At 36.8% G+C, this 16,034-nt stretch overlaps 1 protein-coding gene and 1 long non-coding RNA gene across 4 annotated transcripts in view; one reads left to right on the top strand and one right to left on the bottom strand.

Moving 5' to 3' along the window:
* LOC120523473 overlaps positions 1 to 16,034 on the bottom strand; it is a 157,793-nt gene that overhangs the window by 58,587 nt on the left and 83,172 nt on the right. For all 3 annotated transcript variants that reach the window (XR_005632636.1, XR_005632635.1, XR_005632634.1), the window contains exon 2: positions 11,887 to 11,984. This is a non-coding gene — a long non-coding RNA (uncharacterized LOC120523473). The remainder of the gene's footprint in view (positions 1 to 11,886; positions 11,985 to 16,034) is intronic.
* clybl (citrate lyase beta like) overlaps positions 1 to 16,034 on the top strand; it is a 333,276-nt gene that overhangs the window by 297,602 nt on the left and 19,640 nt on the right. Inside the window, exon 3 of the mRNA XM_039744814.1 lies at positions 3,301 to 3,489. Coding sequence (XP_039600748.1) covers positions 3,301 to 3,489 — 189 coding nt within the window. The remainder of the gene's footprint in view (positions 1 to 3,300; positions 3,490 to 16,034) is intronic.

The raw sequence follows: 16,034 nt of genomic DNA, 5'->3' as shown, positions 1-16,034 counted from the left end.
TGTTACCCCTTACTACAAATCTGCCATCTTTTTTGATCCGTTTATATATATATATATATATATATATATATATATATATATATATATATATATATATATATACACACACAATGGAACCTCGGTTCACAACCATAATTTGTTCCAAAACTCTGGTCGTGAACCGAAGCAATTTCCCCCATAGGATTGTATGTAAATGCAATTAATCCATTCCAGACTGTACGAACTGTATGTAAATATATTTTGTTTAAAGATTAAGCACAAATATGGTTAATTACACCATAGAATGCACAGTGTAATAGTAAACTAATGTAAAAACATTGAATAACGCTGACACAAAACACCCAGGCTCCCTGCTCAGCTGCACGAGCAGGCAGGCTCTCTCTCTCTCTCTCTCTCTCTCTCTCTCTCTCAGCAGCACGCACCCAAGCAGCATTCGCTCTCTCAGAACAGAGAGGAACATTTGAACAAATCCGGACTTTAATTTAAAAACAGGAGTTCACGCTAATAGCCTTACAGCCCGATCGCTGTACTGTACAGTAAACACTTTTTTTTAAAATGAGTTATAAGCACAGGGAAAAAAGGAACATTTGAAAAAAGAGAAAAGTAACATTGCTACAATTCACTCTATGAACTGAAAAATTAACTTTTGAAAAATCCGTAATACAAAAACTATAAACCACCAAGAAAACTAACCTTGCATTAGTTGAGTTCTGGCATGAAGTGAGGAGGAACTGGGTGGAGAGGAGGTTACAGTTTTGAGGGAGAGTCTGGCTCCGCGATGGAGGGATGTTTTCCTTCGGGTGTTTTCTCTGTTGTGATTTCTTGGGTTTCTTTTGCAGGCAGGCGGGCAGGCAGGCAGGCAGGCAGGCACGTCTGACCTAGAACAATGCAACACGTGCTGAAATCATCGGCGCGCACAAACCGAAAGGGAAACTGGCTTGTTCGTATACCGAGTGTGTGGTCGTGAACCGAGGCAAAAGTTTGGCAAACTTTTTGGTCGTTAACCGAGTTGTACGTGTACCGAGACATTCATGAACCGTGGTTGCACTGTATATATATATATATATATATATATATATATATATATATATATATATATATATAACCTGTGTTGCTACTGACTTTTAAATTTCTTTAAAGAACAGAAAGTAATTTCCAATTTTCTTAACATTTTCAAGTAGAGATTCACCTGATTCTACTGCCTTGGATTTCTTTCATCTAACTTACTATAAATGTACCATTTAAGGTTCCTAATATTTCATAGGATTTTTCCTTTCTTCTTGTTTAAGGAGTATTTTCTTGCATGTTGCTTGTTGTTTAATATACCCTCTGTGACTTTGCATTATTAAAAGTCTCTTCTGGTTTCTAGTTACTATTAACATTTCACAATCCATCTTTACCTTTATTTAATTTTCTGCCTCTCTTTCTGTCCACACCAGATGCATTATGTATTGCATAGTACTGTATTATTGTTTAATTCCTGGCTCCCTGGGATTATGACCTTGACATGCTGGTGAGACTTGTGGGAGCTGACGTAACTTAAAGCAGCATTGCCAGGAGTCTTCTGCTTCTGGCAGGGTCGCCCATCATGAAAATGTTTAGGAATAAGCTCCGGACAAACAGTTATCCCTCATCTAACTCCTCAGTAACAGATCAGACAAATTATTGCCTATGATGGCAGAAGAAGGTTGCAGTGTGACATTGATATAATTCAATTCAGTTTCTTTTTGTATAGCGCTCTTTACTGAGTTTTGGCGCAAAGCATTGTGACAAGTTTTCAGGTAAAATGCAAGTATAGATTTTACATATTACTAAATACAGAATTAGTGCAAATAAAGACACATATATTTCTTTAGATACACAGAAAAGAGGGTAGAAGTAGAATCCAAAGTAGAAGTAGAAACCAATCAACATAAATGGAGCTAAACAATATCTGTGCATTAATTAAATGTTGAACTATGGCTAATGGCCATTATTCTACAGAATCAATGTCAATAACTTGACACGGTTCTATAGCTTGCCTGCACTTTGGCCTTCATTCATTAACAAATTTTAAAAATAGGCTCCCACTGAAGTCCTGCAGAGATGGGCAAGTGACAATAGATACAAGACTGTGAAACTGGAGGTCCTTTATCATGGACGTGGATATTTCCAGCAGTTACTAGAAGTTTACTAAGCCCTCAAAATTAAGCAAAATTGCAATTCGGCAGCTGCATCTGCTACTGATTAGTTATCCAATCAAAAACGTTGAAGCATGCGTTTAAAAGCATTGAAACAAGCTATCAAAAACAAGATTTCCACCACAGCCTCCATGCCCTCCCGTTTATATTGATAAGTACCTCATGACTGTCTGCATATACATTAGGCCTAGGGGCTGATGAGGATATTGATAAACAGTTTTACTGCCATCTCCGTGTAGCACTGACTGCCATTACCAAAGAACACAAGATGATACTCCTGCCTGGGGTGTTAATGCAATGGTTGTATGTGACTTCAAATATAGCAGAGCAGGTGTGGGAAACACCAGTTCCAATGGCATCATACTTAGGAGCAAATGTTTGGGAACATGACCTTGTCATCACCAACTCACTGTTATGCCAGATTAGCTAAAACAAGACAACATGGATGCAACCCTAGTCCTAGTGTTGGCATCTCCTGATCTATGTAACTATCTATGTTTCTAACCTGAAGGATATGTATGTCACATTGACTATGCTTGACAGGCTGTTGCCTGGTTTGTTCAATCATGAATGCCCTTTTGACCACATACATTGATAAAGCCCAAAGTCAAGCAGGAAAAAGCACAATTCCAGACTCCTCCAGAATGTCAGTCATGGGGAACACCATCTCTTCTTCAGTCAAAGACCTGATTTCCACCAACACACATCTGAACAACAGTGGACAACTCTCTCAAACATAATCAATGAGACATACATCAAGACCACTGGCTATACGTCACACCAACACCAGGACTGGTTTAAAAATGTTTCCCTTTACACATATAACATGTTCCTGCATAGCTCTTATGTGGACTGTTTGCATCAACTAGTGATTCATGAAACAAGTTTCAATTTGCACACAATTTTGTGAACCTGACATTAAAATTTATTTCACATCCAGTTGTTTAACATCAAATTCACTCATTAACTCATTGTCATTGTTCCTACCTTATTCCCATTACTACTAAATTAGCTGCAGCTTCTATTATTACTGGGAATTGCTGGGAACTTGAAGAAAACACTTTACCTCATTCTTAATATTGACAATTTTAATCTGATTCCCACATGTTTGTTTCTGAAGGAAGAAGCAAGAATGACCATCCCAAAAATGCTTGAAGAGATTGATCTGAACAGAACAGAGAAATGTGTCCGGATTAATTCAGTGTCAAGTGGTCTTGCAGAACTGGACATGGAAGTCATACTGCAGGCAAACCAACTGCCCTCAGCCTTGATGTTACCTAAGGTCGAGAACACTGAAGAGATACAATGGGTGAGTATCAGGAATGACACATAATAAAGATTGTATTATCCGAAGGGTTGAAGAACATTAAAAAAGAAATGTGAAACAGACAAAATAACTGTAATCTCTGACCTACTAATATGCTACAGTTTGTTGGCAACCCTAAAAGTGGGTTACTTTTTCTAATTTATGTAAGGAAAACTGTGCTGATTTTTTATCTGCTTAAGAAGTAATACAATTTAAGACATGTAAAACCATGTTTTGCCAGCTGATTAAATCATAAGTGCATAGAATAATATATTAATGAACAGTTTTGCATTTGTAGGTCTGCTAAAGAATCACTCGCTCATATTTCAGTAATTCACAGTTGTTTCCTTAGTTTCAGAAAGATTAAATCCTACTTTCAGTACAATGGCTTTGTTTTTAGGCATTACCTATGCAGGTGGATGAATCTTATTTAAAAATAAACATTTTCTCTCTCTTTCTTTCTCTCCATCACTTTTGCTACCACCTTAATGGTCATTTTCCAGGTTCACTCAAGTTGGCCAGTTGCCTCCCAAATCTTGAGGATATAGGAGTAGATATTTTTATGGCTGGATGCCCTTCCTGATGCCAACCTTTTTTGTTGGCGTTACAATACTATAACTCAAAATGTATTCCCTAACTGACTGCAGATTCTACTGTATTATCAACCCTGCAATCAGCTCTCAGTTCACCAGCACTTACTGTAACATTTACTTCCTTGTAATTTATCATATATTGAATAGTCATGATAGATTTGTAAGTGATGCAAATATGAAGTTATGTTGTCACTTAAGGGATAAATTAGAGGAATAAATGTAATAATCTACATTTAGACTTGCAATGGTCATTACCTTGTTAACTCGTTATGTGTTATAAAGTAGTGTTTATAAAGTTAAGCATTCAAGATATGGGAGGCTATGAGAGAGGAAACAAGATTGGTTTTGCTTTGATTTGGCCCTGCCATGTGCTAGCAGCTGCAGAGAATTCGGGTCTTTTGAAACCTCCATCCAGGTTTTTTGTTTTTTTTTGTTCTAAAAAAGGTTCCATCCACCTTAGAAAAGATACTTTGTTACACAACACAAGATGAAGGGTTGGGCCCACATTTAGAGATGATTGCAGGAAAAAATAAAACAAAAAAGGAATCAACAGGACAAATGTGGTCCAAGGTTTCAGCCTCACTTTTGTGCATCATAACTAGCAGGTTTGGAAATTAATTCTGACTTCTTCTTCTCCTATAGTTAACAGGGCAAAGAGAGTGACTTCAGATCTCTTCCTTTGATTTGTCCTCTGTTCTATGGATAATGAGGGAAAGGTTTCAACATGTGCATCACCCCACTTTCTTCTTTCCCGGTTCCTACTAGACCAGGTTATTATACAGTAGTTAATGAAAACTAAAATCAAAACTGAAACTATTAGTAAAAAAAAAAATTATCATAAACGGAAATAAAATAATTAATAAAACTGAAATGAAAAACTAAAACTAAATGAAAGTAGCTGAAAAGAAATAAAATAATTTACTAAAAATATTTTTATTTTTCATCAAAACTGGACTTACACAAGAGCTAACCTGGGCTGCAGGGGTCCCAGGCTGCAAGATTCCGATGTCCATTATGATGAGCTGCTGCATTTCTTTGTGCATCTTGTATATCAAGATGTAATTCAAACACCTGAAGTTGTAATGTACTGGTCAACAAAACCTTTACCGTATGGACAAGAAAATCACAAGTGAGTAACGTTTCAGTTTATTCCTCAAATGCCTGCATTTTGTTGACATTAATTCACCTGCCACTTCGCACAATAAAACGGCACTGATCTAGAGACGGACGGTCAATATGGAAGATCAGAATACTGTTGCTGATCAAACACTTTTACTTTATAAAGGTTGTTTAACAACAAAGCAATACAAACCTTGTAAAATTCCTAAGTTGGCAGTGTCTCTACTGAACTACAGGTAAGTAGGTGAAAAGAGTCTGCCAATTGGTGAAAAACTATATCTACTAATGTGTCTTTGTATTTATTCATTTGTCTTTTTTTAATTGTACATTCACTACTCAAAATATCTGATATTGTGAAAATAACCCAGTGGCAGAATTATGTTTTAAAATATTTGTCCCTCTCCTTTCAATCTTTCACTTTCTTTCAAAACAGATACTTGAAATATCACTCTTTTTGTTCTTAACATCAGCCATGATATTGTATATATACAGTGGTGTGAAAAACTATTTGCCCCCTTCCTGATTTCTTATTCTTTTGCATGTTTGTCACACAAAATGTTTCTGATCATCAAACACATTTAACCATTAGTCAAATATAACACAAGTAAACACAAAATGCAGTTTTTAAATGATGGTTTTATTATTTAGGGAGAAAAAAATCCAAACCTACATGGCCCTGTGTGAAAAAGTAATTGCCCCCTTGTTAAAAATAACCTAACTGTGGTGTATCACACCTGAGTTCAATTTCCGTAGCCACCCCCAGGCCTGATTACTGCCACACCTGTTTCAATCAAGAAATCACTTAAATAGGAGCTGCCTGACACAGAGAAGAAGACCAAAAGCACCTCAAAAGCTAGACATCATGCCAAGATCCAAAGAAATTCAGGAACAAATGAGAACAGAAGTAATTGAGATCTATCAGTCTGGTAAAGGTTATAAAGCCATTTCTAAAGCTTTGGGACTCCAGCGAACCACAGTGAGAGCCATTATCCACAAATGGCAAAAACATGGAACATTGGTGAACCTTCCCAGGAGTGGCCGGCCGACCAAAATTACCCCAAGAGCGCAGAGACGACTCATCCGAGAGGTCACAAAAGACCCCAGGACAACGTCTAAAGAACTGCAGGCCTCAATTAAGGTCAGTGTTCACGACTCCACCATAAGAAAGAGACTGGGCAAAAACGGCCTGCATGGCAGATTTCCAAGACGCAAACCACTGTTAAGCAAAAGAACATTAGGGCTTGTCTCAATTTTGCTAAGAAACATCTCAATGATTGCCAAGACTTTTGGGAAAATACCTTGTGGACTGATGAGACAAAAGTTGAACTTTTGGAAGGCAAATGTCCCGTTACATCTGGCATAAAAGGAACACAGCATTTCAGAAAAGAACATCATACCAACAGTAAAATATGGTGGTGGTAGTGTGATGGTCTGGGGTTGTTTTGCTGCTTCAGGACCTGGAAGGCTTGCTGTGATAGATGGAACCATGAATTCTACTGTCTACCAAAAAATTCTGAAGGAGAATGTCCGGCCATCTGTTCGTCAACTCAAGCTGAAGCGATCTTGGGTGCTGCAACAGGACGATGACCCAAAACACACCAGCAAATCCACCTCTGAATGGCTGAAGAAAAACAAAATGAAGACTTTGGAGTGGCCTAGTCAAAGTCCTGACCTGAATCCAATTGAGATGCTATGGCATGACCTTAAAAGGTGGTTCATGCTAGAAAACCCTCAAATAAAGCTGAATTAGAACAATTCTGCAAAGATGAGTGGGCCAAAATTCCTCCAGAGCGCTGTAAAAGACTCATTGCAAGTTATCGCAAACGCTCAATTGCAGTTATTGCTGCTAAGGGTGGCCCAACCAGTTATTAGGTTCAGGGGGCAATTACTTTTTCACACAGGGCCATGTAGGTTTGGATTTTTTTCTCCCTAAATAATAAAAACCATCATTTAAAAACTGCACTGTTGTATTTGACTAATGGTTAAATGTGTTTGATGATCAGAAACATTTTGTGTGACAAACATGCAAAAGAATAAGAAATCAGGAAGGGGGCAAATAGTTTTTCACACCACTGTATATATATATATATATATATATATATATATATATATATATATATATATATATATATATATATATATATATATATATATATATAGTATAGTTGCAATAGGCTGGCACCCTGCCCAGGAATTTTTCCTGCCTTGCATCCCAAGCTTCTGGGATAAGCTCCAGGTTTGCTGTGATCCTTCTCTGGATATGCGGGTTTAGAAAGTGTATACAGTGGAACCTTGGGTCACGAACGTCTCGGAACACATACAAATCGGGTTACGACCAAAAAGTTTGCCAAACTTTTGCATCTGTTCACGACCACACACTCTGGTGACGAACAAGCCAGTTTCCCTTCCAATTCATACGTGCCGATGATTTCCGCACGTGTTCAGTCTCTCCCTGTGCCGCGAGAGAGAGAGCAAGAGAGAGAATGCAAGAAGACAGTTAAAGAAGGCAGTAAGGCCGAGAAGGCAGTTAAAGAATGCACCGGGCTTGTTTTTAAAGAGACTGCTTCGAGCGTTGTGTTAATCTCGTATTTAATGAAGACTTCTTTCTATTGGATTTTAACCTCCACTTCTGTTTTTATGGGATCACTTATTTATTGAAGGATTCTGAAAGCACTGCATTTTAATTTGGACTTTGTTTTTGATTGTTGTTTCATTGATTTTAATAAAAGCACTTGGCACTTTTTGCACCATCCAATTGCTCCATTGTAGTGCCTCACTGTCGTGCTCATCAGTAACATTACCAACGGTGACGGGTTTAAGGGCTCACTGAAGCGAGATGGGAGCATGCAGTGAACCCGCATCTTTACAGACTTTACCTCAAAACTGTAATCTCCTCTCCACCCAGTTCTTCCTCACTTCCTTCATGCCAGAACCCAACTCATGCAAGGTTAGTTTTCTTGGTTGTTTATGGTTAGTTTTTGTATAAATTATGGATTTTTCAAATGTTCATTTTTATCCCTGTGTTTAAAACTCATTAAAAAAGTGTTTACAGAGAGCGGTTTGTAAGGCTATAGCGTGATCTCTTACAATGTTAGTTTTCTCTGTTCAAGGTTTTCTCAGTGTTATTCAATGTTTTTACATTTAGTTTACTGTTACACTGTGCATTCTATGGCATAATTAACTATTTTTGTGCTTAAAAATCGTTAAAAAAAATAAATGTACATACAGCTTGTATGGTCCGGAACAGATTAATTGTATTTACATACAGTCCTATGGGGGAAATTACTTCAGGTCACGACCAAATCAGGTTGCAACCAGAGTTTTGGAACGAATTGTGGTCATGACCCGAGGTTCCACTGTATATTGGTTCTAATTTCAGATGTTGTTTCTGTCCATACTCCTATTACCTGCTCTTACTCTCTGTCTGCTCATTAAGGGTTTATTGTTGTTATGTATGAGCTATTCAAGTCTCACTACCCTCATCCTTGACACTACATATGTGTTTTTCATTGTTTCCCACAATAGAGCTAGGTGGGGTCTGCACACTGATTCAAACCTAAGAGCTGTGTTCTTCCTAAGCCCCCTTGATTCTACTGTTAGAACACAGGAGAATCTGTTTTCGGATTTTTGATATGTTTTCAGGCCTGTAGGTGGCAAAATTCCATCTATAAATTTTATGTGCCTGAGATGGAATTAGGGAGTGATATGGCTAGTAGAAAATAATACAGCCCAGTATGGGAGGTTTTTGAATACAATATTGAAAACATTAAGTGTAAGCACATTGTCTTGGAGCAGGATATGTTATGCACTGCAGACATTTAGGGGGAAAAACCCTCAAACCTTTTAAATTCAACTAAATTGCATCACAAATTGGCCCATTCTGGGCAAAAAAAAAAGGAAAAGATGAAAAGTGCCAACAGTCAAATGACATAGAAGATATTTTAAAAATCATAAAATTGTAAGTAATTTTTCACATTCAGTATCTAGTTTTGATTATGCTTGTTTTTATCAGACAAAAACAAAATCACTGAGTCATGTAGTGATAAAATAGAAATGTCTTTGTGAAATAAAAACAAAACTAAACTAAAATTAAAAATACACAATGAAACAAAACTAAACTAAATTTCCAAGTAAAATCAGAAATATTATAGATATAAAAACTAATATCAAAAACAAAGCTATAATACCCTTGGTTCCTACCTGATTAGTGCCTTGAAGATGCACATGTCTGACATGTTATATTGTTACTTTGAACTGTTATTTATCCTGTTATATGGAATTGTCCTTTTTTGTTTGGTTTCCAAAGCACGTTTGAATGGTGCTGTCTGTGAACCTCCCAATTTCCTACTTAACTATTGTGAATCTGATATAAAGCAAATATCAGGATGCTGGTTTGATGAGACTAGCAGCTGAGCTGCATCAATGAATTATATTTAAATCAAAGTCGTTTGAGATTCCAACATTCAAATGAGTTACACTGCCATCAGCAGTTATATCTCACTTTTCAGAGTAATGGATGAACAATGACAGGTTTTTGAGAGCTTTAGACGTCCTGGACTGAGCATGCACTAAACTGAATGGTATCTCTCCATCTTTCACCATCAGAGTTGAGAAAACCACTGAAAACTGTTCATGTTTGGCTTAAAGGTTGAAATTTTTCTCAGTCATTAATTAATTAATTATATATACCACACTCATTGTTAAAATCAATTGGATGGCCATTTGACTGTCATGTGATAGAACAGCCATACTTTGCTGCAACTGTACCCAGCAATACCTGTTTATGAAGTATTAGAATAATTGACTTTTATAATGTTTAATTCTCATTACATTTATTCCCATGCCCCAACATTTCATTGTTAATACAATTTATTGATTCTGTCGGCATTAGAGCACAAGTGCCAACATTTCTAACACCGGCTATTGGGCCAGTTTAGAGCTTCCAGTAACTTGACCTGCACATCTTTGGAAATGTTGAATGAATACTGGTGTACAGTAAAATAACTTGCACAGACATGGGGAGAACATGCATAATGACTAGATTCAGGATTTGAACCCAGGGTGTTAGACACATGAATAGACGGAGCTAGAGATTGTTAATGTTGCCTACTTTATTATTCAGTTTCATTTTATTTCTTAGTCCCAGCAGCTGCTATATGCTACTTTCAGCAACCACAGGTAAAGTGTTGGCTTGTGTAACACTGTTGATTTTATTCCAACTAAATGCTTTTTCTGATTTACTGACAGTATTCTTTCTTATTCAGTTTGCTTCACGGCTTGGGTACATGGTGGTGCAATAGGTAGCATTGTTACCTCAAAGAGTCTAAACCCTGGTTCGAATCCAAGCCCGCTAGTGCTCTGTGGAAAGGTTTTTGTGACAATATTGAGCCTATTTTCTCCCCATGTTTGCTTAGATTTCCTCCAGGGGCTTAAGTTTACTCCCACCATCCAAACACACAATGATTGATGAAAGTCAATTGGCTTGCTATAATGATTATGGACATGTGCCGTGATAAACTGGCATCCTGCCTTGTGCCTGTTATTACTAGAATACTTTTTCTTTCTCTCTCTACAAGCCCATACTGAATAAAGCAGATTTAGAAAATAGTTGGATGCTTCACTGCCGATGCAAAGCTACTAAGCATAATTGCACCAAATATGAGACCTATGTAGGTCTTCATGAAATAATAATGAGCAGTAAAAATCATGTTAATTGGCCATATGGGCTGCTTGCTATCTGAAATTCTATCTCTGGTTTACAGTCAATTGTAATTATGTGCAGCTCTAAAGGAAGATTGTTGCCATGTGATTGAAATCTAAACTGTATTCCAGAATCATTGTGGAGATCTCACTCGCACATTTAACAATTTGCCTCAATTTTAATGACAGGTTGTTTTGTTTGTTTAACTGCTACATAGCACATGATTACAGAATGGTTTTGGAATAGTTCAAGTTTCAACCTGCTTAAGAAAAACCAATTGCAAAACAAACAGTATTACAATTTTCTATAATAATCATTTTTTGCAAAAGGTAGCTTGAAAGCATTAGTGAATAGTAAATTCAATTGTCAAATGAACTTAATCAGATGTATATTTAAGAAACCTCAATATCACTAATATAAAGAGAATATACAAGAACTGGGGGTGAGTGGTTGGCCCTCTGCTGCTCAGAGCTGGTGCCGGTGTTCAAACTGCACACTGCGGTGTGGTCCACGTGGAGTCTGCACATGGTGTTAACTTCCGATCCCCAAAGATGTGTCAGTTAGATTAACTGGTGACTTAAAGTTGTTTTCAGTGATAGTTGGAGTTTGTGTGTGTGTGGACCCTGAAAATCCAGGGTTGATTCCTGCTTTGTGCCCAGTGCTGCCAGGGTAGGCTTTGGCCCCCCACAGTCCTAAACTGGATCAAGTGGGTTTGAAAAACTATGTCCATATGTATAAGAGACATGATAGACCTAATGATTTTAATTACTGAGGCTGTTGTGGAAAACACAGACTGGGACTGATGCTGAAAGGATGGTCCAGCACGGAGATCCCCATTTAATTATCAAAACTAAATTAGGCAAAAGAAAAAGTGATGCAAATACACTAAATAAGGGTTCACTGCCAAAGCTCTGCTCCTCCAGAGTGTTTACAGGTAATCCACAAAGCTCTGTCTCATCAGATGGTCGAGGTCAAAAGATGACTTACCTCCAGAGATCTGTCTCGCTTTTCATCTCCACTCAAAGAAAAGGCGGGGCTTAATTTGGACATCAAATTAGGTGTCATCTGTTGCATGAGCTTGTGAGCTGTGGGTGAAAAGTGAGAAGTCATTAGCGTCAGTGCTCCATCTTGTCCATGCGGTAGTAGTGCTTACCTCTGCAGAGGCCTTCAGGTGTCTCCAAGATGCACACGAGTGACACTGTATTTTAGGTTTAGAATGATTGTTGTGTTAAATAGTAAGTTTAATACCCTTTTGCTGTCGCCAGTAAGAAAATGGGTGCATGATTTTGAGTACTCAGCCTGTAACTGCTGATTTAAAACAGTAGCTAAAACGTTCCATATGCGAGGCATTCACTGGGTCTCTTTTGACATCAGATTAGTAAATTATCATGTTGAGGTGCCACATAGGTTAAAGCAAGGGGTTGCTTATACATTATGCTCATGAATTTAAAACTTAAATTATATTACAGTTCTTTCATGCAGTATTTATTCACTTAATGGAATACTGCACCCAAAAATATGTTTTATGTTAACTTACTCCATGTAGTTTGTAATGAAAGTTGAGGAAAAAAAATATCATGTTTTCATACAGAATGGAGATAAAGAAGTTTATGACACAACAGAACTCAATGGTGGCCAGTGCTGTCCATGGTAAAAGGAAAAACAAAAAATCTAATTTTAATCAGCACAAATGATCAACATGTCAGTTATGCAATCTCTTGTTCAAAATGTGCAAAACTAATAACTTTTTTTCTAAAATATTCTTAAATAGTTTTTTTCTGGAATTACCAGTACATACATAAACAGAAAACCCAAAGATTCACGGGGGAGACTTTTTGAATTGAAGATAGCACTCTTGACTAACAAATGACAGGGAGAAGGCAGGTCTTCAAAGTATAGTACATGGGGTAAGTAACATATGAAAAATATAATTTTTGCATGTAGCATTCGTTTAAGATACAGTCCAAAATACATCAAGACCATGTTGGCCTGATGTCCAGGACTTGTCAAATATGTCCCTGTCAACCAATGTACCAATATCGTTTTGTAGTAGCACCATTTTATATATGAGAAATACAAGATAAGATACAAGATGTATTTTTATATACTGTCTGTATGTATGTATGTGTACATATATATATATATATATACACACACACACACACACACACACACATATATATATATATATATATATATATATATATATATATATACACACACATATATTATATATATATATATATGCATATACACATATACATACATACATACATACATACACACACACACACACATATATATATATATATATATATATATATATATATATATATATATACATACACATACACACATACAGCAGTGGCCAAAAGCAGGTTTACAGTTAAATGTTTTAGTTTATCAATGTAATTTATCTGACAGTCTAAAAAATTTCCAAAAATAAAATCACTGTATCATATTGCATTGTACTTAACATGCAACATTAATATTTCTAAAACATGCCTTTTTATAATTAATGTGGTGAAATAAATGCAATGCAGTAATTCCAGCTCAGGTAGTATGAAATCAAAAGTAAATGATGTTTCACAAATATCAGCTCTTGGTCTATTCTATCAGCATGTACAAAAGATGGAGTGAGCCCAATTGTTTGTTGCTGACTTGCCTGTCAAAACGTTTATAATTGCATGCTTGCAAGATGTGAATTTAATGAACCACTCTGTAGTGAAACAAAATTATAGCGCATAACCAGGGAGGCCCAGGTGGCAGCTGCTGATTGGTCAGCAGGACTGCTTTTAAGCTGTGTTCAGACGGAGCTCCGAGGGCCGGCACAGTCACAATGGAACCACTAGCTGTATTCTGGATGCCAGCTTTTGTGTGTCATTCAATAAAATTAGGTCTAGGGTATGTGGTGTATAATTGCTGTGTAAAATTAGTTGCAATATTCTCTCTTATTACACTTTTTCTATGCCCGACATGCATTAGTGAGACTACTATAAGCAGATTTTAGGCCAGTGTCAGTTGTTTTTGTTTCTAGGTAAGTTCATGCTCATGATGGTTGCTTGTGAAAAACAAGGATTAAATTCTGTAAATTTAATATTCTTCCAAAAGAATCAGGTTTTTAAATAAATGGAATGAATTTGTAGTTTTTGCACAGTTCATCTGCTGACTAAAAGCCTTTCAGTTTCTTTTTTATGTAACTGGCCTTCTCTTTACTGTTGTGCGATGAATGTTGTCTTTCCCTCGTAATTGGTTTGATTGATCAGATTGTTTTACATGTCATTAAATGGAAAGCCAACAACAAATGTAACACTCGGTCCAACTAACTACAAAGCTTCTTAATCCTCTCTTGATTCCTTGTGTCAGACGTTCTGTTGGAAACATTGTTCTGCTTAAGTGTTCTACAAGAATCATCCCAGTGGCTTTCAAAAAACTTTTCAGTGCGGATGTTGGTTCTTGACAGGTCAGAAGACAGTGGCATCATTAAATAACTGTTTTCCTGCTTTGCCTCACACAGGCTGTCACAGAGCTCTGTCAATTCAGCAGTTTCAGCCACTTTTGTTTCCATTTTGTTCTTTGTGCTGAAAAGATGCTTGATATTCCCAGAAAGAAAAATGCTTCATCTCAACGAGAACATAAAATATGCAAATCTGTACTTGTATTGCACTGTTTATGTACCTCGGTGCCGTGAAATGTAAAACAGGCCCTAAAATAAATTCTTTTTTCACTTAATGTGAAACAAGAACAAAAGGAATTGCTGCATATTTAAAGGTTTGCTTTTAGGGCCAGCAGTTGTAGGTGACTGCTGCTCGCGGCCATCTGAGGCAACAAGCAGGAAGCTTTTAACTACTGTTTTTAATTAGTGTAAATATTATTTCCTGGGCAGGACTCAAAGTCTCCCTTCACTAATTGTGGGCAGGTGTGTCTATGTGTGTTTTAAAATATTTGTTTTGAAAACTTACAGCATGATGCCTTATTGGTCAAATGAAACATTAGTCTTGGCTGATTCATTAGTCTTTCTTGTCTTTTTGTTCAAAAATTCTACTTATAGTGAGAAACTTTCCAAGGAGCTTTACATGAAGTATGCAATAGAGTATGTGTCTACTGTATGTATCCCTGAGTGTACATATATGTTAGCATACTGTATCTGCATACATGCTTTGACAAAAAAAGAATATACAGGTCAAGATGCACAGTGAGCAGTAGGTTGTGGTTTAGAAAGGAACTTCTTAGTATCAGGGATCGGTTAGTATTGGGCCTTCTCATTAGCGATTATCATTTGTGTTGGTGTTTTGAATTAAATCGATTGTCCAAAAAACACCTTTTTTGTGTACTACTCCAAACAAGCAGATTAAAGGAGAAAAATAATGTATAACTGTATAAAAAAAATGATGTATTGTTGACTTTTTGTCTACAGAATAGATATAAAGCTGGAATCACACCAGCACTTTGACGTGAAAGGGTTTGTAAACCCCTTTAATGTAAGAGCAATAAATTAAATGAGAAGAGAGTTTAGTGCAGGTTAGAGCCAGCTCTCTTCAAGATGTACATTGACCCAGGTAGGTGGCAACAGTCAGCAGTATGGGTGAACATGGGGGATTTTACATAAAATGCAAACTGGAATGGTGTGAATATTTTACTTTGCATATGTTACAATTACATTTTGTTTCTAATTTGTATCTTTTTTTCTAGGGAGATTTGTGCTTTTAAATTTAAAGTTCTGGGTTTTGGGGTTGCTGAATCCATTGTCAATGTTACTTCATCTGATTTGGTTTCATTTTCAAGTAGTTTAAAATGTTTGCATGTTTTCTCAAAGCCATCTTGGTTTTTATGGGCGCTGCCATTTTGTGATGCAGGTGTCACTGTGTTACTAAGGGATTACTATGATAAAGTGTGACACTGGACATCAGCTTGGCACATGATACCTGGTCAACTTCAGACGTTTCTGGGTCATCCAAGATTGGATACTGACAGAAAATCTGCCATGGACACGTTATCTTTGGTTTTCTTGTATCGAGAGTTTCTAATTTGATCTTTGACTATGATTTAGGGTTTTGCTTTTTGACTTGGCGAAAAGGTTTAATTGAAGTCACAGCTACAAACTCAGTATTAGATACATTTAGTCTTCTGGTCCA

This window comes from Polypterus senegalus, chromosome 2, assembly GCF_016835505.1.
Source record: "Polypterus senegalus isolate Bchr_013 chromosome 2, ASM1683550v1, whole genome shotgun sequence".
Taxonomy (NCBI): Eukaryota; Metazoa; Chordata; class Cladistia; order Polypteriformes; family Polypteridae; genus Polypterus; species Polypterus senegalus.
The sequence above is the reverse complement of the archived record's forward strand: the minus strand, read 5'-3'. Positions and strand labels throughout refer to the sequence as shown.